General features: G+C 40.7%; 2 protein-coding genes across 4 annotated transcripts in view; one reads left to right on the forward strand and one right to left on the reverse strand.

The window, feature by feature from the left end:
* Window positions 1-25,282, reverse strand: part of gabrb4 (gamma-aminobutyric acid type A receptor subunit beta4) — an 82,947-nt gene that overhangs the window by 24,073 nt on the left and 33,592 nt on the right. The window contains exon 3 of the mRNA XM_061299619.1: window positions 23,104-23,193. Coding sequence (XP_061155603.1) covers window positions 23,104-23,159 — 56 coding nt within the window. The 5' untranslated portion in view covers window positions 23,160-23,193. The remainder of the gene's footprint in view (window positions 1-23,103; window positions 23,194-25,282) is intronic.
* Window positions 19,015-25,282, forward strand: part of gabra3 (gamma-aminobutyric acid type A receptor subunit alpha3) — a 35,875-nt gene continuing 29,607 nt past the window's right edge. For 2 of the 3 annotated variants that reach the window (XM_061299621.1, XM_061299623.1), the window contains exon 1: window positions 19,015-19,284. The gene's annotated coding sequence lies outside the window, so the exon portion shown is untranslated. Of the gene's footprint in view, window positions 19,285-24,219; window positions 24,415-25,282 lie in introns of those variants that run through there. The other variant, XM_061299622.1, reaches the window with a different exon arrangement.

Genomic DNA, 25,282 nt, shown 5'->3' on the forward strand with positions numbered 1-25,282 from the left:
AGGAAGAAAAAAAAAAAGAAAGAAAAAGGCAAGTGGGTAATATCTGATGCAGACGTCACAGCAGCCAAATCACTGCTCTCATGGGAAGAAATTCCCCTAATATGACAACGCATGGATTAGAGATTCCCTTCAGAGATGCGAAGCCGTTAGAAGAAGCAAAAAAAAAAAAAGTCCACTTCTCTCCCGTGCACGTCCAGCCTTAAATGGCGTTTGGAGACCTTAACGAGGTTCACCGCTCGTCTCCTCCTTGAAACACTGCACAAGTGACAGCGATCCAGAGACATATGGCGCAATATTTTTTTCTTCTTCACCTCTTATCTATTTTAAAAGTTCTCAGGTCTGAAGTGAAAATATCCTGGCTCGAGGGGAGGAGAAAGGGGGAGGGTGGGTGAGGGGCGGGGGGGGGGGGACACCGAAGGTGAATTCCTTCGCGAGAGCCCGCTCATGCGCTCAGCTGCCTGAAATCTATGTACCGCATGGCGTGTTGTGTGTTATCACGTCAACTTTTGCAGTCTGACAACAACAACAACACCCAAAACACACGTGCGTGGTGCCCCCCCGCGTAAAATCTGTGTTTTACGCACGGAGCGCGCATCCGTTTGGATGACTTCTTTACATTTTTTTTAGACAGCAAAACCTTCGTGGAGAGAGCTAACAAGCAAGCGCGCATCCCCATTCAAGAAGCATACAAGCTTGTGTTTTATACAGAGGAGGAGGTTTTCTTCTGGGATCGCTTTGCTGTCCAGTTGCTAAGCAACCCCATCCGGCACTGATGCAGTTGTGGTGATTCGAAGGCTATGCGCAAAGGCTCATTTAAATGAATAGACCCGCTACTGTCGCCAATGTGGTGTCAGTGGGACAAAAGCAGACGGCAACTGATTTACCGTCTTTCCATTTTGTTGAGGGGGAAAAAAAAAAAAAAAGGGGACGGGGTCTTCACAATAAAATCGACGTACAGGAAATAAGACATGCCAGGGCCCGCTATTACATCCTTCTTGCGTTTCATCATCCTCATCAGGTTTTCATGGTTGTTGCCGGAACAATTCCAATATTCGAGATGTTATGTTGACGTCGATGTTAATTCACCTGCGGATGACGAAACGGCGCGAGGAAAACAAGAAAGGGAGACGACTAGAACCATAAAGCTAATGTGACTTGCCAAAAGCGCCATGTTACGGGAGATATTTTCGCTTACTCTCTCATCAACACGCCTTTTTTTTGGCAGATTAATGTCTAATAGAGAGATTTCATTGACACTTTTGGCTTTCTTAAAAGTCAAACGTTTTTAACGGAAGGTACTACCATTTTTTTTTTTTTACAACATTTGGTTCACCTGCATCCAAAAGGATGAAAAACAAAACAACCTCAGACAAGCAGAGAGCCAAAAGTCTGCAAGGTCTACTCAATCATGCTTCCCCATTGTTTGGGAAGGTGTCATTTCCAATAGAGACAAAGTTTGGAAAATGAAAGTGAGAGGCCACTAATGCTGCTTTGATACATTAAGGTTATTACATTGTTGTGATTCAAATCTGGGTAAAAGCCTGCCGTTTTATATAATGCCACCCAAGGGAGGGGAGGAGCAGTTTATGGAAGTTACTAGACATCAATACCTAGTTAGAACTTCTGCACTGCATCATAGAGCAAGGTGCTCCAACACAATTTTTTTTATTCCTTGCGAAATGATTCAGAGTACATTTGTGATCACATATCGGTACTTCCTTTCACAAGTCGTTAGCTATAATCGGCATTGCTAAATTGCCGATTCAAGCTCATCCATGTAGCATGCTCCCCTACTTTGCTTCATTCACATGTTGCATAAGACATGTGAGTTACTGGGTCAACCTTGTCCCGCTGATATAAATAGTATCACATGGTTAATGCATTGTGCCTTCTAGTCATTGGCTTTTCCTCTTGCTATACACGTCTGTCAGTCAACCTAGTCGTCTCCAGGAAACAAAATGGAGACCTATTTTATAAAGGGCTTTATATTGGGTGGCGGGTCAAGTCTAGTTTACCGTGTTTGGGAATTTGGCTCCCTTTGGCGGACAGAGAGTGTTTTTGAACAATTTGGTGACCGAGCGTTGACAAGACTTTAGACCAGATGAAATCAGGTCTAAGTTGTGGCGCAACACAATTTTGGCACAGGCAGACAAATGGTGCGCCGGACTGATGAGTGGTGGATGTCATCTTATTTTATTTGTGAATAAAGCATCCAACCCTCTGAATCGTTGTAGAAATGATGTATCCAATATCAAATGAGAAAAATACAAATGGAAAAAAAAACGAGACACCCTTCAAAACCATAAAGGTGTCAACATCGATATGTTTTGTCATGCTTTAAAACACACACTATTTGTAAAAAGAAATATTCTATTTTGACAATGATGACGCCTGCTTGTATACGCATCTTTACAATTCTGTCCATTTCTCGTGTTTTCCCGTGATTTAATACGAGCTGACCACTGTCTCTCCCGAGTTGATTGCTGGTTGTAAAAAGCTATACCTCAGGGACAATAAAAACCCATGCGGTGAGTCATCGTTGCACATTCAATCAGTGCAGCAGGTGAGTCTCGACAAATACAAGACAAACATTGGAAACATTTTCACCGATGCCACTTTTAGCATCTTCTGAATTGTCACCTATTCATTTCAGCATTTATGTAAGTGTTCCATGCATTGTTCATTGTGTCTACACAAGTAGGTCAAAGTCAGTCCAGCCTTCGGAGTGTGCACTTGGCAGACAAGATGAAGGTTCAACCACAATGTATATTGCGCCACTCATTGGCATGATGATGAGATGAGAGGCTTTATACAGCTAGTGCCCAGCAGCAGGCTCCTAGCAATTGTTGCTACGCTACCACCATTCAGAGTGCTGCTGAGGTATTACTTGTTAAAGCTGAATAGCAATGCAACGGAACAAACAGCTGAAGTTACGAAATGCATACAAAGCTCAGACTAGACAAAAATCGGCTCAAAATCATGCATAAACAACCGCTACGATGCATCATATACTGTATCCGACCTAATATTGATCAGAAATACACATACTGGAGGATGTCTGATGGAAATCCTATTTATTATTTATGAGCCTAGAGTGGCATGAATTACATCCATCTATGAGCATTAAACAGAATCATAAAAATGACAGATGCACCGCCTGGCCAATTGACGACATGCTTTTCATCCCCGATTTTTCCACTCAGGAGTCTGATTGCTCACAATGCATAGCATCCCAATGTAATGAATGACTATCTGCTGATTGACCATGAAGAAATCACCAGAACTAGGCCGTTGTTTTTCTTCGAAAGAATCAATAATGATGCAGCTTGTGCTCAGAGGGGCTTTGGATCACACTAATCAAAGTTTACATGTGTCATATCACTGCTAGTACATGAGGTTCTCCTTTTTGTGCAGGTACACTGGAACTAGAAGTTAAGAGTCCCTGAGGTCCTACCAATTGGATTTTTCTACATTTTCTTGTGGAAAAAATGGATTTGTAGTATTTTTTTTTGTGATGTCACCACATAGAGGTAGCTGCGAAAAGTGATTATTATCACAGATCCACAAATAGAACGCCATCCATCCATCCATCTTTGTCTTGCTATTCCACCATTTCATGAAAAAAAAAAATTGGTCATCCTGCTTTGACACTGACAAAAAGGTAACTTGCATAAGCTGTCATGTTATTTGCTTTTTTATTTTTTTCCCCTCCCTCTCTGCTATCCTTGAAATGAAAATGTCAAAGCCTGACAGAACAGGGCTTGGCACAGAAACAAAGAATCTCAGCGCCAAAGCAAACATGAGTTCCCCTCTACTTCCAGGAATATAATATGTAGTATTTCATAAATAATAGCACGTGTTATAAAAATAGCACAGTAGCAAACCCCTCCTTATTTCCTATCTGTATTCAATGTGGGATTTCTGCTCCTGTGAGAAAGGGTTAACAAATTCCTCACACAGATATCGCCATGGAAACAGCCGCGTGACTGCTTGCAGCTTGTATATACACACAAGAGGGGGAAACAAAACAATGCTGCTAAAGGTATTTTAAAATTCAGAGAGCAGAAGCTTTCCAGTGAACATAGCTGCATTTATTTGTTTTTATTTCAAATATTTGTAACACAGAGGTCTGAAGCGGACTTTACAGCCATGCCGTCTCCATCTTCTATCGCTCGTAATCTTTCAAATTTAAAGCCAGCCATTGCAAAAGGCACGGAATTAATTCATTCATTTAAAAAAGGGGGAAATATTACCCTGCTCCGTTATATCCTTGGCAATAACAGTGCATACACACACTCCCAAACACAAGCCCAGCCAAGAATAATTCATTTACAATATGAAACATACCCGAGGCATTGAGCCTCACGGTTCAGCTAAAAAAAAAAATAGAAGTAAAAGGATGTGTTGTCAAATCCACAAAATGGTTGCACACACACTCCCACTTATACATGCAATGCTGGTTCGTCGCTCATCATTACACATTCCCCGATTTTAAAATAGGTGCGATAGCAACTGGAACGCCGTTAATCCAAGAACCTCCTTATAGTTCCATTAGGCATGGTCTTAATAGTGAGTCAATACTCGAGTCTTCCCAAATGGATTCTCTGCTTGAGTCTGCAAATTTGACTCCATCGCTTGGCTTATGCAGCCCAGCACTCAGTTGCTGAAGGGAGAAAAAAAAAAATAACAGCGTTTCGATTCATAAATATTTTGAGATGCATTGAAAAGCTTTTAAATGCGTCCAGAGGACTTGGTGATGCAAGGAACTACATCTTGCAGCACGGCGTGCTCACTGGAGTATAAACAACTACATTAAAAGGATTAATAGTGCGGTAAATGGATTGAAACCAAAATAGATGCCCCCCTTTTCGTGATTTTTGACTTCCGATTTAGTGTCTGTTGGTCTACTCGTTATTAAAATACCTCATTCGAACCCTCTATTTTTTTTAGCCTTACTCAAGGCTAATTAATCGAGGTGGACTTGAGCAATCCCCCCCTCATCACACAGTAGGAGGAACTGCGGTCAAGTGTAATTACACAGCTGTAAGCAGACCATAAATGGATAATAATTTACTAGTAATTCCTTATGGGACCCAATCCTCCGCTGTGGCTTATTTAATTGACAAGATAGCTTACATCTGCCAGAAGTTACAAGATTAGGCAACTATCATAGCTAATCAGAGCTGCACAGAGTAAGTCATTATGAAAATCAGTGGGAGGCTCCGTGACAGTGTCAGCCAGGTATGTCAAGACATCTTAGCAAGTTTGCTAAATGAGCCGCGCAAGCATCTGAGATACCGCGCATGTCTGTCTTTACTTTTGAATCGACTATGGATTGTCTAACCTTCATAAATGATTTTCAATGTTTAGATATCTTAGATTTCGCATACACAATAGACTGTGTGTAGTCTCCTATATTGAAGCCATGTAGCTTGACCCCCCCCTACCCCTAACCCGCCCCACAAGGCCAATGGGCAGCAGCGTTGGGCATTAATAGACACTCAGCGGGAAAGATAAATGATTGTACCCACGCACTTCAGTGTAGAACAATGAGCTCAGCTGCTGCACTCTAGATTTTGTACTGTACGTTATGTTCCTGGCTGGTCCGATACTAAAGGTTGCTCACAGGGGTAAGAACATGAGTTGGAGAAATATTTGTACCTATGGTGTGTGTGAAGGCTTCATTATAGCATCAGGAAAAATTCCACAAATATATATTATTCATAATATTTGGTATGTTCCATAGCACTTTTTTGAGACCGATACAAATACGAGTACCGTATTTTCCGGACTACAAGGCGCAATTTTCTCAAAAGCCGACAGTGCGCCCGTGCGCCTTATATATGGACCAAATTCCTAAATTGAAACTGGCCCGAAGCATTGTGTCATGAAATCAATCATAAGTGGCCCGCTGAAGACTATGAATCATGAATCAAAAAGACTATGGATCATTATTTTGTGATTATGAAGTAATTTGTTACGTCTGAAGTTGAAATAAAAAAGATAAAATGGAGAATGATTTGATTTGGATTCAAAATCTGACATGATGCATTAATAGTGCGCCTTATAGTCCGGTGCGCCTTATATAAGGACAAAGTTTTAAAATGGGCCATTCATTGAAGGTGCGCCTTATAGTCCGGTGCGTCTTATAGTCCGGAAAATACGGTATCACAATACTGACACCGCTAGTATTTTTAATACATACGCCACCAACCCGAAAGTAAATTTATATAAAGACCTACAATAAACTGCAGTAAAAACAACATTAAATCAAAGTCGAAACTGCAAAGCCGAGAGAATTTACAATTTTTTTTTTTTACTGTTCTGACAGCCAAGGTCACGGGAATGTTCATCATATTCACTGAATCTCTTTTGAATGATACACACCTACGGTCAAATCCTTCGTTTTACACCATGACACACCAAACTCAAGCCATCAAATTGCGCTACAGTCAATAAAGATCAATTACTCGCATTCTAATTGAGTCGACCAATTGAATCACAGTAGTCGATGTTGAGCGTTTTTGGACAGTGACGAAATCCCCCCTGTGAAAGAAACAACAAATCACCAGTGGTCTCTGAGCAGAGCTCACATTTTAGTACCAATAGCAATTTTGCGTGAAGCCTTGGAATTACGGCAGGAAGCTTTCACATAGATCCTTCCACCAGAGCCTTAGTGGAGACAGTCAATGACTGTTAAGCATGCTGTCACTGCACATATATTATGGGCCTTGTTCAGTAGACCACAGTGCCCTCCAAATTAATTATCTGGAAGCTTCTCAAAGCTTCAAACATATTCCCAAAAGGAAGTAAAAAAAATGGGAGTGTTGATACCTGAGCTATTGATACAAGAGATGATGTCATAGTGAAATGAGGAGAACGTAGAGCACAAGTCTACCCAGTTGTCACAAAGTTAATTATGCTAACAGTTCTCATGTGTGACGCTAACATATGCGGGATTATAGCGGCATATTGCCACTTTCAATTGGGTAGTTAACCTTTTTATGGATTTTTGCTGACGTCTTTCTGGTCCTCTGTGTAGATAATGAATCACATGTTGTCCTGGCGAGAAGACAATTAAGGAGTGTTGACACATGGCCGAATTATTTCCGACACTGCTTCAAGTTTGGGGAGAACTTTTTGTTAGTCTTATTTTTTTTAACGATGATTTTGCCTGGACTCTACCTTGCATTGGGGGAAATATGTATTCAAAAAAATGCATTGAATTTTTCAAGAATCACATTTATATCCACAATTTTGGAATAATTATTGGAGTTTGCAGAAGAAAAAAAATATCAGACTATTACTGAAGGAAAATAAATTCTAGCTCCACCACTGCTGCTTGGATGCATATATTTCCGTGCATATGAAAGCAATCTATTTAAAAATCACACCTCCAACTTACTCCTTGAGCTACGTCTTTTTTTCCTGCAAGGGTGAAAACTTTAATCTGGCCTGAGTCGTCACAGTCAGATATCATGGTGAACAGGAACAGCTGCAGAGCGCACATAAGGGGATTGGGTGTGTGTGCCAAGGGACCTGTGCCATCTCAAAGCAGCTGCGCTGCCCTTTTACAAACAATAAAAGCAACAAATTCATCACTTGAAGTCGGCCTATGTTGCGCAATAATAAATATTCAAATAATATCCCTGTTATTTCAAAAGACTATTTTGAATAAGTAATAAGGCAGCACCTGAGTAGGCAGTCAATATTCCAAAGAGAAAACAAATGACTTCTCTCTAAGATGGTCAGTGCTGAATTAAGCACAAGCCCGATTATGCATTCTTCCGTAATGTGACCTTCAGTGGCCGCTAATTTAGCAACAGAATCTTCCCCGCGGCTTATTTATGCTTTACTTGGTGTATATATATGGAGGCCTATATAGATGATTCACTTGGTGCAGTATACTGAAGGCGGGCTCAGGGCTATAAGCGACTATTGTAGATCCCACAGGGTCAGGATTTGGACCGCCTTATTTTTAAAGCTAGCTTTATGGAGTGGGCCAGAAAGGAAGGGTTTAATTCTGCAGGCAAGCCCAAGCCATCTCGACTGGTGTCAAAGCAAATGCAAACTAATTTGTCAACTTCAATGCGCACAGCTGAAGATTTTGCATTTGGGAGTGACAAACACTCAAATAGTGTTCAGTTGCAAGACACGAGATGATGTCTTTCACAATTTTGAGATGTGTATCACCTGTCCCATGCGTGCTAAGGTCCCGCGTCGACAAAGCAACTGCGCCTTCCAATCTCATCTGACGGGACCGGGGAAAAACGCCGCGAACATCACCGAGGCCATTTGTGCAGATGTGAACAATCCTGGGGGAATCCTAGTGGGCACACATTTGTGTTCCTGTCTGCCTTCCTGTCCTGGATCTTTTTTATTTGGTGGGCGGAGTCTCCTACATCACACCTGCTGTGAATGAGTTGAGCTGGGTATTGAGGATCATTCTGTATTATTGCATTGCTTTTTACCATTGTTACTATATTTCTAATGCTTGTTTGGCATCTATCGTTCATCTTTGATCAGCTTACCATTTCTTTAGTCTTAATTACAATTAGAATCTTTATTGCAGGGATGGGGTGTCAAAGTCTTTTTTTTTTTGGCGGGCCACACTTTCGGAGGGCCATTATGACCCAAATAAATGTATGAGCACCTCATATTATACACAGTGAAAGCTCTAGGATTTTTTTTTTAGGATTTTTTTTGGGGTGGGCTAGCAAGATGAACCAACTTTAAAGGGTACGTGGTGCCGTTCAAGTTTCTTGTTTGGTTTGAGAAAGAAAACGGAACAGCCCTGACCGTCCATTGACTTCTTTGTCACTTGTTTTTTCAGCCCAAGCACCAATGCCACTTTGCCGTGGTGGTGCAAGGCCAAAGAAAAGCCCATTGAAATTTTGGGAGGACTCCTAGCGCTTCAGATACAGCAATTTATTTTCATTTCTTTATTCTCTAGGCTTTCAGTGGACTTGTTTTCATTCAAAATATAATATATATGGCACATCCATTCATTTGCAATACTGCTATCCAGGTCAGGGTTGCAGGGAAACAGGAGTCAATCCAATTTCATTGTGTCATTTAAACAGGGCCAGACTTTCCTATGTGTCTTGGCTCAAATGATGATTGCGAAACACATGATTATAGAATGGTGCACTGCTTGAAGCATTGTCGCTTGGACAATGTCTGCCTGCGTTTCTATTTGCGTTTGCCATGCGTGGGAGATCCATGCTAGTGTGACAGGTGACGCCTCCACATGGTCCTGCTGGGTCCACCTGCTCCCCTCCTGCTAGGTGATGGAGGGGAGGGGTCACCAGGAACACTGAAAGGCATATTTTCTGGGCAATCTGGAGGAACACGGGTGAGCGCTTAGTTCCTCGGGGCGACACAAAAGGCAGCATGGGATTCATTTCATTATCTCCCCTGGCATTCTGGGGCTAGCATATTTGTTCTTTCTTTTAAGGGAGGTATGTATAAACTGGTTAGTATAAACATCAGTCTACTGTGTTCTGGAGATATTTTTGTCTTCTGCTCATGCAGACCCCCCCCCCCCCCCCCTTCCTCATCTTATCATTATAGCGCCCATGCATGAGTCTCCTCTTCTTCACATCTCTGTGTGGGTTTTTCTTCCTCCTTAAGCTTCAGAAGTCTCCATTGTGAGTTTGGAGCATCACATAGTCACGTGACAACTAGGATCCCCCCACAAGTAGAATGGAACGCATGCCCTCTTTCCCAAGCTGGAAAATATTTTAATGATGAGATGACTAATGGCTGGGGAACGTATGAGGAATTTAGATGGATGCTGTTTTTCTTTGCTTCATTTGATTGTAGCAGAGGCACAAGGATTAGATTTGGCAAATCATATTTCCGATCAAATCACCAGAGGGTTAAATGATATCAATTATTCCAATCACATAGCCTGCAAGCAGTACAGCGTGGGTGTCAAAAGAGGGTGCCATGCTGCAGTGATTGGAAAGCAGCAGGATCCAGTACAAGGAGGGGGCGAAGATGGGGAAAACCCCCCTGAATAAAAAAAAAAAAAAAGATGATCCCCCCCCCCTCATGAAAGTGAGCCTCGTAGCGGCAGCACACTGTATGTGAGCAATTTGTTCCTCTTCAACAGGACAGCCATTGGTTCAGAGAGAAACAGACAGCTCAGTCCACTCATCTGGAGAGAGAGGGTGGGATGCAGAATGATGAAGATGAGGATCCTGGAGTCAAGGAAGGAAAGGCAACAAATAAGAAAGTCCACCAAAGGGCATTTGGAGGGTATGTTTTGTCTAATAGGACGCACAAATGTGACAAGATAAAAAAAGAATGGTGCTTGATAATAAAGGCTTGGGAAATAGTTGCCATGGAGATGAGCAAGTCTCCCAAGCGTCGTCATTTCTCTGACTCCTCCCGCAAACGCTTGGATAAAAATAGACATGGGCAGAGAACAAAGCGCTATTAAAAAAAAAAAAAAAAAAAAAAAAAAAAGACAACAAGCGTGAAGAAAAAATATTGGGGAGGGGGGGGTGTAAATAGGACATAAAAAGTGCATTTCGTTGTTGCAATAATTTCCTTAATTGTTACTCTCCAGCTTTTCTGTAATAATATTAACCGACTCCCAAAAAAAATAAAAAAAAATAAAGACACAACGAAATGAAGTGAATGGACCCTTTGGGATGAAAAAAAATTCGGATTTAACTTTCTGGCAACAACATCGTTGAGAAACATCTCATGTCGCCATCGGGCAAACATACAATAAGTTAAAAATCCCTGACCACTTCCAGAACAAAAAAAGCTGGAGAGACTAGTAAAAATAATCTCAAATAAAGATCATTTCATAAAGTAAGCCTTGTTGCCTCCATAGGTCCTTTTTAATTTCCAAAGTACAATACATCACTCTTCTAAGTGCCTGGCTCCTCTTGAGCTCGATTTACAGCCAACATCAGCTGCCTGCTTCCAATCCAGACAGCAGAGTTATGATGAATATCTGGACGCCCTCCCTCACCCTCACTGCCATGCATTGATCAAACCTGCCTTTGCAGCACCATCTGGTGACCACCACGGAGATTCAGAAAGTCTCCTTGTTGGGTTAAGTCACTCCACTCACTTTTTGTAGTACCGGTGTGAGCCTCAGGATGGAGTCAGGTGTCCTTCCTCCCTGATGACGCTCTAAGGACAAGTGTCACATAAAAGCAATGTTTCTTTTTGTCAGTGACTTCCAAATAAAAAGTCGAAGCCTTCATATCAAAGTTTTGACACGTCAAGGTTTCCCTTCTTTCTTGATTTTCGCTCTCGGTGCGGCTTTTATGTATATTTCCAGTGGGATAAATTTAGCAATACTCGGTCCAAACTAACAAAGAGACCATAAATAGAAATGTTTCATTTGCACTTCTTAGTGTTGCTTTACCTCATGCTAAATAAAGATGAAGACGAATGACTGGGCAGGAGAGAAGGAAAGACTATTTGGATATTACGCCACCATTTTGTGTAAAAGCTGACAGATTTTGTGTTGTTGGACAAGCATAACCTCTGTAAAATGCATTTATTATTCGCAATGTTTTGTGTGCCGGAGATAAAATAGACAATGGATTGTGTTTTGTGCTTATCTTTACTTTTGCAGGAGTCATGCTTGACCTGCTGGCACACTCTGGCCACATTTTCAAGCTTATCGCATTGAAAAACACCATTGGCAATGCGGAACACTTTTTTTTTTTCTTCTTCATGCATAGCAATGTTCAGTATCCTTTTTGATTGATGACAAATGGAAGTGGAAGAGTTTGACTAAAACTGGAGCTGCAGAATATGTCCGAGCACACAAAAGGAAAAACAAACATCTCATCACATTGCGCAAGGATTTATAGCCACATGATTGTATCTATTAAATTATTTTTATATGTAGCATGCAGAATTGGTCCATTTCGTTTTGATGGCGAGTCACGACAAAGGCACTTGGCGCTCGCTCTCTTTACGAAAGACGCATGGCATTTAAGGTCAGCACATAAAAGTCAAAGTCTGCTTTATTGTCGATTTCTTCACATGCCAAGACAAGGCGCTGTATTTGCGGAATGTTTTGTACTCGCTTGCTCTCGATATTTTCTCCTGTTGGACATACGGCACTCTAATCAGCGAAAGCAGAACGTGATTTACATTTGCTGTCATTTCTTTTTTATTGTATCAAGTTTCAAGGTCACTCTGAATGGACTCCATGCACATATTGCAATATTTATTTCTATATATACGTATATACAGTCAGGACTTATTGCCCTTTGAATTAAGAAAAGAACCTTCAGCTGATCTTGGCTTCCATTTTGGAATTTGCGGTACCCCAAGGTCCCACCCCATCAGATATGAGGCTGCAGGATGGAATATAAAGGATTACAAGGCTTTAAATATAGCGCCCAAAAATAACAGTAATGTCAGGCTTAATGCGGTCAAGATAAGAGTTCAACTTTTTTGGGGTTTGCTAAAAGTGCACTGGCTGGCGTCGTAATTGCACAAGTTGATTGGGAGTTAAAGTGATCTTTACAAAAGGAGATGAAAGCAGGGATACAAAGTGCTCAGAAAGGGATAATGAAATGGGAAGAGAAAGACAGAGGCACCTTCTTCACATGATCATTAAAAAGAAAAGAGATTGCTATGGTGTCCTGGTGGCTTAGCTTATTTCACGTTTGTGAAAGTGCAGCCCAGGGCTAACGTCCCATTGGCCGTTTTAGTTACAAATATAAGATTTGATGAGATTCTTCCCAATCATCTTAAATATGCAAACTAAGCAACCATAGTTAGTGATGTCATTTGATAACAATCTATATTATGATTTGAAAAGATAATACTTAGAAATGTCAAATGTAATACATTAGAGCCGGCCGGGAGATACAAGTCCAAATATATCAAATGTATCACATATATAAATATATAGTAAATATAGAAATATATTTAAAATATTTGTATCTCAAATCTGCTTTCTTCATTGAAACTAATGGTAATAAAAATTAATCCATCTCAGCCACCCATAAAACAACATTACCGTAATTTTCGGACTATAAGTCGCACCAGAGTATAAATCGCACCAGCCATAAAGTGCCAAAAAAAGTGAAAAAAAACATATATATGTATATAAGTCGCTCCTGAGTATAAGTCGTCCCTCCACCCGAACTATGAAAAAAACCGCGACTTGTAGTCCGAAAATTACGGTATTTATTAAAAATAAAAATTGCACTCAACAGTATCCCATAGAGTTCACATTTTGTACTCACTAATTGAAATTCACCTAGGAAACAAGACAATGTTTGTTGCTCTCAAATAATAGTCACAATCTATCAGTGCAAGTGGCTGCGTCAGACTTGAAATTTAATTTCCGTCCCATCTGACGGAAGTTGAGGCTGACCTTGCCCGCGGGAATTTACGTCATTCTTTGTGTAACTGCACATGGACAACACGCAACTGACTAGTTATTCATCAGTTTGTCGTGTGGCCGTCGACATTTCTAAACTAGGACAAAAATGAGTTTGACAAGGATGTTAGTCACCTCCTTCTTTTACAATCATTTCCAAGGAATACTGATCATTCGTTTTGGACGTCTTCCAGCAAGCATCATGTCTGCATTTCTCACCTTGACATCAGAGCTCCACGCAGGCAGAGCCAATTTAGACCAAAGCTGCTTTGCTCTTCACATTCTGGGCCCAAAGCCAAAAGGCAATTATTTTGTCCAATCTGAAATGTTATTTAATATATTGTCCTGCAGGGTGATTGTGTAGTCACCTCATTATCGAAATACTCATTTGCGCAATATGTAGGACGGCCAGTCTATTTCTATTAAATGTCAGGCCATGTGGACGGTAGCAGTGAAAACATGACAATGAGTATTTCCAGTGAACTTTGTTTGTGATTATAATCTCCACGCTAATGCCGGCTGTTATTTTTCTGCGTTGCAAAAAAATGCTCAATGTTAAAATTCCTTTCCTGGAAGCCTTGCTATTACCGTATTTTCCGCCCTATAAGGCGCACCTAAAAACCTAAAATTTTCTCAAAAACCAACAGTGCGCCTTATAGTCCGGTGCGCCTTATATATGGACCAAATTCCTAAATTTAAACTGGCCCAAAGCATTGTGTCATGAAATCAATCATAAGTGGCCCGCTGAAGACTATGAATCATGACTCAAAAAGACTATGGATCATTATTTTATGATTATAAAGTCATTTGTTCCGTCTGAAGTTGAAATAAAAAAGATAAAATGGAGAATGATTTGATTTGGATTAAAAATCTGACATGATGCATTAATGGTGCGCCTTATAGTCCGGTGCGCCTTATATAAGGATAAAGTTTTAAAATGGGCCATTCATTGAAGGTGCGCCTTATAGTCCGGTGCGCCTTATAGGCCGGAAAATACGGTACTTCAACTACACATCAACACGCATCATCAGCGATGACGGGAATTTAAGGAGACCTTCTTATTTAGACCGAAGCTGTACTTTGACTTGTGTCATTTAAAAGTGTCACACATTGTGATTATTTGCTCAGACAGCAGGGACACCGCTAAACCACCTTGCCTGGTCCGTTGATCATGCATTCAAGCCAAGAGCTGACAAGATCCCGGGGCTTTTTATTACATCCTCGGTTGAGCATAAAAAAAAAATCATATTCCATTGATAATGCAACAAAAAAAAGAGATGTGTGCAATAATTCGTAGCAATTCCATGCCCAGTGGTGATTGGTCTTAACCTTTACGGATGGGCCGACGACGTGATTGTGATTGAAATAGCTTACACGTTCTGTAAATAGGCTGACATTTGAGGAAGCACAACCTGCCCGTAGACCATAAATTACCAAGAGCAACTTTGTCCCTGGAGATTAATGTTCAGACTTTGCGTCCCAGATAGAAAGTTTTCTTCTCTTCTAACAACGCCAGACACTTTTCTTTATCTGCTTCTTAAGATGCTGCATTTGGCTATTCACACAAGCCCTGGTCACATTTTTCAAGCTCAGGGTTTCGTCTGTTTCTGCCTTTTTGCATCCATACGGCTGATCGAAAGTGTTCCACGGCTTCCCGTGGCACTCGAAGCCCTCCAGAGTAAACGCAAAGCTGAACGTGAGGTAGAAAGGCGGGCGTTTGTTTTCTTTGGCGGGCTCGCTTGCATTTCCCCCGTGGGCGTACTGAGGCTGACCTAACTTGTGCCTTTCCACCTAAATGCCATAATGATGAATGGTTGTCCCTCATCACGCATCTATTATTCATATCTGTTGGCTTACTTTGAATTACTACTTCAATGTACTGCGGCAAACGGTTTATTTTGCGACTGCCCATGGCATCGAAGGAGAAGTTCCTCGAGAATATAGTCATGGGAATTCCAGGATTTTTCTTCATACAATGTGCATTTTGTTTCTTACCAATCATCAGTGACTTCTTGTTTTCTTTTCAAGTATAGTCCTCAAATGACATCAAATGGCCTTAATTTGACAAAATTATTATTTTTTATTTATTTATTCATGTATTTATTTATTTATTTATTTATTTATTTATCTATTTATTTATTTAAATCTATTACATAAATGCTGAGTATATCGTTCTTTCTTTTAAAAATCCACATCACCACCGCTGCTGCCTCTTTGAAGACTCCACACTGAGCTCGCCGGTGGGCATGCAAGCCTGTTTTTTCAATGCCACTGATGCTACATGTATTTTTAAAGCTGCAGGATGTGTCTGAGGTTGAACATCTAAGAAAAAGATACGAGGCGCTTGTTTGATTTTCCTTCATTAAAAAACAACAAATGTTATGAGCATGAATAATATCAAGAAAACGTGGGAGAACTGCAGTGTGTTGTTTGCATGCTCAGTACTACTATTATTTTATTATTATTTTTTTTTTATTATGTTAGGAGCACTTATCAGTACTATAGTGCACACTTTACCAGAATGATAATGTTGCTCAATGTATTCAAACACATTACAAGTGTATTATTGATCAGGCCCTTAATATTCTCTCGCAAGAGAAGAAGAGAAGACATTTGAGGAAGAAAAAAAAAATGCAAATTTGCAATTTCACTGTCAAATAACATGTGCAGCAACACACTTCTGGGACAGGCTGTATATTTTTTATCAGGGGACAAGCGGGGAGGCTTTTAACTCAAATGCGTTGGCCTTCATTCCAGCCATCGTTCAACACAGGATGAATGTGCTACTATCAACAAGATGACGTGATAGAAAAGTGTCAAGTCCTTGCAATGAGCCATTGGCCGTGACCATTTGTGTTGTCAGAGGACATAGACAATTATTTAGGCTGGTGCTATCTCTCTCAAGGTTCCTCATTAGTGTAGCATAAAATCATGTGGTCATCATTATAGCCTCTAAAATTTATGTTCCGTTTAACCGTGGTGATTTTCTTGTATGTAGCATCTCTGGATTTACAGGTCATTATAGACGGAACATCTGCAAACGTGTAAATCTACTCGGTACTTAGTAAAAGTATTTTAGCATAAATGAGAGCGAGGCAGATTAATGGTATGTGAGCGGACTTGTTAACAACCATCAATTTTTCAAAAGCAATTAGCATCAAGCTTAACAAAGTTTATGTAGCAATACCTAAAACAGTTGGAGATTCATTAAGATTGAAGCGCCAGATTGCTTTCATAGTCTCCGATCACAGGTCATCTATTTAGTTGGATTACAGAGTGGTGCAGTGAAAGGAAAGAAAAATAAAACACTGAGGGGGAAAAAAAATTTCATTGTTAATGGGGGTCGGGTGTACCTAATAATGTGCCAGCTGACAGTTCTTGTGAAGTGCTTTGCAATTATTTTTGTTGCGGGAATCCACCAGAATTAAAATCAACTAATGTGTTGAAGGCAATTGGGCCAATTTGAACTCTCATTAATGGGCATGATATTATCAATGAATTGAAATGTCCACACAACATAGCAGAATCATAGCATTTTAGAAAATGATTGATCTCATCTGACAACATCTTGGCCATCAAGGTGGCAAATTAAAAAGGGAAATCGCATCAGCCGAACAACTGCACCTTGACACGTCCCTGGGAGCGAGGGCCAGTCCCTTATTTGGTGTTGGAAGCAGCTTATCAGCAAGTTAATTAGCTCTTTGAGACTTGGTGGCATCAAGGCCAAAACGTTCACATCATTCAAAATCTACTCAGACTTCAGAAAACAAAATATAGACACATTTACCACAGATATGTTGATTTTTTTTTTTTCTTCCGTGCAATCTAAAAATCTTTCCTCAATAGTTTTCACTTTCTATTCCATGGCTTCCAAATAATTCAATTGTTGCCATGTTGCACCTGTACACATTAGGCCAGGCAAATTGTGATAAACACTCTTGCACTACTTGTCCACAAGCGGGGTCATTAGCAATAGCGTGAATCTCGGTGTCAGTTTTACCGCAGCTCACAGAATAATTGTTAGCTCCAGGACACGATTACGTCGGCTTAAGGAATGAATGAAAGGAAAGTAACTGTAGAGCGCTTGCGAACTGTTGAAAAAGCATAGAAACGGAACATTACGCTCGATTCACTTTCCTAACCACGGGAAATGGAAGTCAAATGTTAACGCTTTTCAAAGAAAGTGATTGGTCATATTTTGGGTTTTCAAATAACCATTCCAAAGTCTGCTTAAAATCTCCCTGGGATAACCAACCACCACAGCCCTTTCATTGTAATTATTAACCATAGCTCATAGCTAATTTAGTACAAGCACTAATTCTTTTTAGAGTCTCAAAGGGTTTCGGTAAACATTGGACTAAAATGGAACCAAACTAAGAGCCACGAAGGGAACAGGAGGGAAAACCCATGGAAATTTAATTTGATTAAGCAGAGGTGGCAAAAGTAGGCTACTCACACTCAATTAAGTAGAAGAACAGATACTTGTAAAATTATGCATTGCGGTGAGGAAAAAAAAAAAAATACGGGATTTTATTCATTTATAACGTGTTCATGCTGGAAAAAGAACTCCAGATAGTTTTAGCTCAGGCTTTCGCGCTATCAAAACAACATGCCCCTTAAGCTTCGCTAATGCTTTGAGCTACTCACAAACAAATGTTAAATTACTAATTAGCATTTTCGTAGAAGTTGTTTTTTGTTGTTTTTTGTGCTGGCACATTTCGATTTCCTCTTGGCAACAACGTGAAATAATTCCCTTGATTCTTCAGCTCATGACTTTTTGTTTTATTGTTTCATTGTCTAAAAATGTTTACACCTGTATTGTGTCGGTCAACTTATATCACAGTATATATAGTCGCTGGATTATTATTTTTATTTTTTTGCAGTAGCTAACTGAGGAGAGTTACAGATAGGGGAGTTGTTAATATGACAGTTTCCTCCAGAGAGTGAGAGCAAGCCCCTTGTTCACCCTGGTTCAAATGCACTGGCCAATTCATGTTACCTCCTTCTACCCAGACACTATTTGACGGCTTGGATGTCTTCACTTGATGTGATGTCATCAAATCTAACCTTGGTCCTCATACAGCATGCATACATCAGGTCGGTGAGTCATGGTGCACAACCTAGAGGCAATGAGAACAGAGGTAGGACACCCTGCACCCTTGAGTCCAATCTATGAAGAGGAATCTCATCTCCCCCCTCCACAGCTCGTCTCTCTGATTAGACCAAAACATTTCCCCCAAGGTCACACCGAGGGAGTTATCTTCTCGCCCGTACAACCCATGCAACCTTCGCTGCATTGACTCAAATGATGTTGCTAAATCAATGTCAGCTCGGAATCTCTTGTCATTGGTTAACTGGATCTTGGACACCTGCATCTGAACAAGTGGGCAAATCCTCTGCAGTCTTTTCATCCAAGCATTAGAAGGAGCACACAAAAAAAAAAAAAAAAAAAAAGGGGGCGTATTTGTAACGCTATTTGTAACGTTTAGTTGATGTAGGGGTGAGGGAGGGGGGGGGCTTCCATTTGTCGAGCAACTCGGCAAGCTCTCCCGCAAGCATGAGATGCGCGTCCACGTGGCCAGTGGAGCGCGTGACAGATGAGCGCCGCTAACGCAGCCCCCCGCGGCTTTCAGGGTTTGCCCCTCCTGAAGAAGCACCAATGTGAGATGGCTACATGGAGGGGGCGGGAAGGATAGTTTGAAGGGATGAGCTTTTGGTGACAAGACGCCAATTTCTCTCTTATTTTACCGCTGACAACAAGCAAAAAAAAAAAGAAAAGAAAAAGAAAGAAAGAAATCCCCAAAAGCAGCAGAGACGCATCAGCCGGACCACGCGTCAGAACCTCATTAACTCCAAAGACTGGAGGTGGGGGGGAAGAAAAAGAAAAAACAGAGCTTTATTTCCAAGTGGTGAGTATTTGCACGATTATTATTTGGATGATTCCCTTTTGATGGGATATTGGGACGATGTGTCGCACATGTGGAGGAGGGCGCAGCTCACTAACATGCAACAACTGCGGCTTGTGGCGCGACTGCAGTGGATGGATGCTTGGTCTGTCTGCATGTAGGGGGGGGGGGGGGGGGAGCAATGATTTGCTTTGAATGCTACTGGATTTAAATGAGCCCCGTTTTGCACCAGTGGTGTCCAGCTTAGTCCCCAATGCGACACTAAAAAAGGCAGCGATGATTGTGACATATTCTTAATGGGCAATTAAGAAGAACGTGTGACGCAAATGAGACACTGGCGCAAATAGTGGGAATTCACATGCGGTTTGTTTGGAAAGCTGTCAGACACAACCTGCCGCAACCAGTGACAGGACTGTTGAGCAGACGCTAACTTAACCTTGGCACTGAAGCTCCAGCGAATACAACACCCCCCGCCCCCCCCCCTTTTTTTTTCTTACCCATTATTTCAGTCAACAATGCAGATGGCAACATGAACCTTGTCATGTTAAAGCTCAATATGTGTGATGTGCAAACCTAAAGTTTAAAATGCAAAGTCCAATGAAATGCATCTGCATTTATCCTTTTAGTTCAGTGGGCAGCCACTGTGCAGCACCCCGACAATCACGTTGTCAATGACTCACTGGCTGGAAATTATATTTTTGTTCTGTCTGTAAGCAGAGTCCAACCATGTAGTTGTCACATTAAAATGTTCTTTTAAGCGCAATGAGATATACATACAAATAAACTTGAGCCTCTTTTTCAAAAATATTTTTTAACCCCATGATAGCTCCCAATCAATCAAAGGGGAAATAAAGGTGATGATAGAAAAAGTATCATCCACCCACTCATCCATTTTCTAGTGGTAGTCATCGTCAGGTGAGCTCAAACCAGGGTCAATCGCAAAGTGGAAGATGATGGAAAACGTATATTGCAATATTCATCCTTATAAGGTAATAATATATGACAAGTGCTTAGATTTTTTTTTTTTTTTTAAGTTATTATTTTTTAGTTATTTTGTTTTTTTGCACTGCACCAGTAGTGGGGGTAATATATTTATTAAAATAAAATATATATTTAAATATTTATGACAATTAGCTAGGTAAATTAGGTGGCTTTGTACACGTGTTAAATGACAAACACTTTTTTTTTTTTTTTAAAGTCTGTGTCCTTAATATGGAATCATAAATATTGATGGTCTTCTAGAAAGATATTACGCTAACAAAGCAGTTGGGTGCTGGATTTAAGTGACACAAATGTTTGTTCACAGACTAGAAAGTAGGCCGAATGTGAAGTGGAGACATTTCACATTCACACATTTCTTTGCACTGGTTTTATTTAATGGCTGCCTTACTGAATCAAGACTATAAGACGCCCCCACCCCTTGGAGAATCAAGTTTCATTCCTGCAAGAGGTGCCACAATTTAAACCGCCCCCACGTCACATATTCGTGTTTTAGCACCGCTCTAATTTGATGTAGTGCACACCCATATGTCCCCCCCCCCAAGCCATCCATCTCAAGTTTGCACACTCCAGGACTCAAAAAGCAATGACCGCCTGGGCTTATGAGTGTGACCGCAAGTAAATGACTTTTCTCAGTTGTTGAGATATACGGAGCCCCCGACTCGGAACTATCCGTGGTGGCGCAAAGCTAGCGAGCTGATTTATTGTCCGGCATGCAGCAAATGTGTCAAAGGGAGCAGATTTGTTTAGGGGGCAGGTGATATTTTCCGTGAGACTCTTAGACGGATGGGCTTTGTTTCGCTGATTTAGTGGTTCGGATGCATTTGGAGGGGGAGAAAAAAAATTGCAACGGAGGATGGGTTTGCATTACGTTGGGCTCTGCAGATGTACTCCCATACGACGTGAGGGGGAAACACGGGATTTGTTGACAGGATTAACTCTGCTATATTGTTCCTCCAGGCATGTAAGGAATGATGCAGAGCATCTCCCATGATTAGAAGATAAACGTCTCCAAGAGAGTTGAGGAAAAGAGTCATCTTTGCTCACAGGGAGAGGCAAATATTACAATTGAAATAAATGTTTACAGCATGTTTTAGAAAAGGCTCAGAAGGCTCAAACGAAAACACGAGAGGCAACCTTATGAGTCGTAAGCCACCCGGCTCGAGAAGAAGGGTCCGACTAATGCATAACTAATGTCTGAAGATGAGATGGTTGATGCTAGTTGACAGGAGAGAATCACAAGAGCCCTCCATGTGTATTGAAAGCTCCACCATGATCATGTCAGACATGACCAAGAGGCTTTGAGCGGGTGTTAGCAATGAGGCGAGAGATGACAAGAAATGGTACCAAGCAAAACAAAGCAAGAGCCAAGCTGCTTCTGCATCTCCCATGCGGGGGCACTCTATTATCTAGAGTGATCAAAAATCATTTGGGCTCCTGACGTGAGCAGATTGAGGTTGGATTTGAATTAAAAAAAAAAAAAAAGTCTGTCTTTAATACACAGTATCATTATTTTTGTGTCGTTTTTCAGTCAACAATCAGCAACTGTCACTTTTGTAGTTTGACAGTATTTTGGCAACGGCGTGGAACTCCTGCCAAGACTAATCTCATTTAAATGCACATTTCAGCAATTTAGAGAATAAAAGTACTGTCCAAAACTCAACGAAACATCTTTAACAAGAGCATAATGAGCTGAGAAAATCAATGACTATTGATTGATAAGCCGCTGTCTGCAACTGTAGCTGCTCGGTAACTCTATTTGAATTTGCGATGGGATTCATTCAAAAGTGTATTTTGTCGGCAACAAAAAAATAATAATACTTGATTAAATCAATTCATGCGGAATAAAAGCGCTCTCGGGGTATATGGTCGACTCAGATGTCACCACAGATGTCCTTTTGTTAATCACAATCACTGGCGCTTGGTTTGAAGTGCAAAGCAGCAGCAGGAGGGGGAGGGAAAAAAAACACCACACTATTCAAAAGTATTAGAACAATTAAGCCAATTAATTTTTTTTCCCCGTGATTGTTTTTCCATAGGTTCATCTGATTTTTTTTAATGCATGTAAATAAAATTTGGGGGGTGAAAAATGAATTTATAATGTAGTTTTCCCTTTTTCTATGCTGTTTGGATAAGGCAATAAAAAAATATAATAAAGCCTTGCCCTTATTTTCACGGATCACGAGCAGCAGACCTTTGAGGTTACAAGTTCACGCTAAAGCCTAAAGCTGCATATCTTGGAAGTTCTACTGCAGAGGCAAAACAACCTCAGGTCCTGCAAGTCTTATCCCAGATGTGAACAGTTGTGGATGGAATATAAATGGTGTTCTTTGCCTGACTCATTCAATACACTTGATATTTTTTACCCGTGTGTCATCATCCGACTAATACTTTCAATATATCCAAAGATGTTGCGCTTTTAGAAATGTGGGAAATGACTAACATCTGACAAAGACAATTTAAACTCAGGAAGTTTCTATTTTCAAATCCATTTTGAACATTAAAGTCCATCAAGCAAATGATCAAAGTTATTGTGAAGACACTAAAATTGGCTTTTCGCAGGCAAAACAAAGACTACCTACTTATTTTTTTCCCCATGAAGGAAATAAAAACACTTTCCACTTCATTTGCATTATTTCAATTTTGAAACTGCTCCTTGTAATATTTCCGTAAAATGTGCCGACCCCATTTTTTTTTTTAATCCAGATCTATATTTATATGAAAATCCATGTGGAGAGCCGAAGTGGCTCTTAATGTCTGTAAGTCAGATGCATTACTGCTGCTTGGTTCGAGTTTCCCTGATGGCACAATCTTGTTACTAACCTTGTTAGTGCTGTGCCCAGCTGGAAATCCCAGAAGAGCATTGCAGTTGACTGCATGTTGCGTTTCAACCATCATCATCTTGGAAAGCTCCTGCAGTAGAACGAGGAGGTTAGGGATTCCACTTGCAGTACACAATGTTGATGTCAGGATTTCATAGTTTGCATTCTTTACTGATGACAACAAAGTTTTGGTGGATGCAGAATTTTGTGTATGTGTGTGTGGGGGTGGTTTGAGTGTGTGCAATGAATCTTTACATCAAAATTAGATTGGGATCTTGCTATATGCCCCTCATGAGTCAGCATCTGCTCCCCTTGTACTGCAAAAAAAAAATTACAAGCTGTACGAGTTGCCCTCAGAGGTTGAGCTGTTATCTGATTTTTATTACGGCAATCCAAAAAAAAAAGTATTGTTTGCTTTAACGCAAAACTTGACTGTGTTCGGGAAGGATTTTACCTTGAGGAGCAAATCCACCTGTATACTGGAGGTGCCATTTTATGGCAGTCATTTGTTCATACAATGATTTTCTTATGCAAATGACTGCAATGTTTTGCATGTAATTTAAAGTACATGGTGGTTTTAGTACCGGAATAATCCCCCACCCCCCTCTTTTTTTTTTTTCCCCCCCAAGGGTGATTTGCCAACTAAGACGGTATTATTATTTTTAATCATTGCCCGCCAGATAACTGCAGGCCATTTAATTGTGCAGTATTTGGCCACAATCACAATGTTTCAGCCTACACTCTGGACAAGAGATTTAGTTTACATCACTATTGCGTTGCCGTGTTCCAATATGGCATTGCAGATTGGACTCAATTGCAACAACAATTAAAAAAATAAAAAAAAGAGGTGTGTTAATGCGGAAAGAAGTTGTCTATTGCAGAGCTGTGAGCGTCCCTGCCAATGCCACATGACGTCAGATTTTGTTCAATGAAAGAAAAAGTGGAATACAGCGCCCTCAGTGACACCAGCAAACATCAACACAATGTTAGCGAGGTTATACAGCAGGAGGCGGCAATACAAAAGGAGGAGGAAGGAGGGGGGGTAATGTGTAACCATCTTTTGCAATAAGCTCGGTTGCCATCTCGCTGTTACTAGGCTGCACGGTTAGACCTTGGAATTGCCTTGATGTCTATCAGCGACCCGTTTCTCTTTCTCTCTCTCTCTTTCCCACTTTGATGAGTTGGACTTCATGCCAAGAATGTAAGCATCATTCTCAGCAAGGACGACCACAAGCAACAACTCTGAATTTGTAAAACATAGCGAGGGATGCTTGACTATATTCACATTTTGATTTCTGGAAATAATCATAAGGTAAATGGTGAGCAATTATTTTTTAACCTATTTTATATTATTATATTTATCTTATTTATTTTTATTTATAAAAAAATATATTTATCTATTTCTATTTTTATTTTATTTCTTATCTTTATATTGTGGAGCTGGTGGTGGAAGGTGTATTTGTCTTTGAGAAGACAAAAAAAAAAAGTGCATTAATGCAGAAAGAATCGGAACTGCCAGTAGCAAGCTCACGCGTGGCAGTTTAACAAGACAAACGCATTTCGGAATGAGTGGAGCGAATCAGCCCCTTAGACAACATGTCCTTCCCCCCTCCAGCCTCTGACAGATACACTGGCATCCGAGTTTCAGCCCAAACTTCTCCAGAGTGATACTTGCTGCACTAGCAGTCAAAGCTGCTTTTATCACAAGAGTCACTCTTGCCAGTCGCTCCGGCAGCAGCCCACCCGGAGCATCTGGAATTATGTTCATGGCAGATACCTTGTCATATTTCCACAGTGGGTGCTGATGCAGTCCAAGTCACAGTCCAAGAAGCAGAATGCACTGAGCTGTTGCATACCATCATCTGCCAAAGTCTTTGCACGGCATCATGCTTTCTGCAGTGATAGTCGCTGCTTGTGTGTGTGTTTGTGTGTGCACTGCATCAGGTTGAATGCATCAAATTTAAATATGCTTGCAGCGTAATGTGATGGAAATAGAACATGATGTGGATTGGGGAATTTGCAATGGAGACTTCTTTTTATACACATCAGTTCTTTGGGATGAGATTTCCTCTTTTATAAGATCTGCTTTCAACCCCATTTCTATTGTGAGAAAAAGGATGGGCATCTCCTCTAAATTGATTTTCAAATATGTTAGAGGAGTGGCAGGACTTCTAAATGGA

The sequence above is a fragment of the Syngnathus typhle genome, linkage group LG15, assembly GCF_033458585.1.
Source record: "Syngnathus typhle isolate RoL2023-S1 ecotype Sweden linkage group LG15, RoL_Styp_1.0, whole genome shotgun sequence".
In the NCBI taxonomy this organism is placed as follows: Eukaryota; Metazoa; Chordata; class Actinopteri; order Syngnathiformes; family Syngnathidae; genus Syngnathus; species Syngnathus typhle.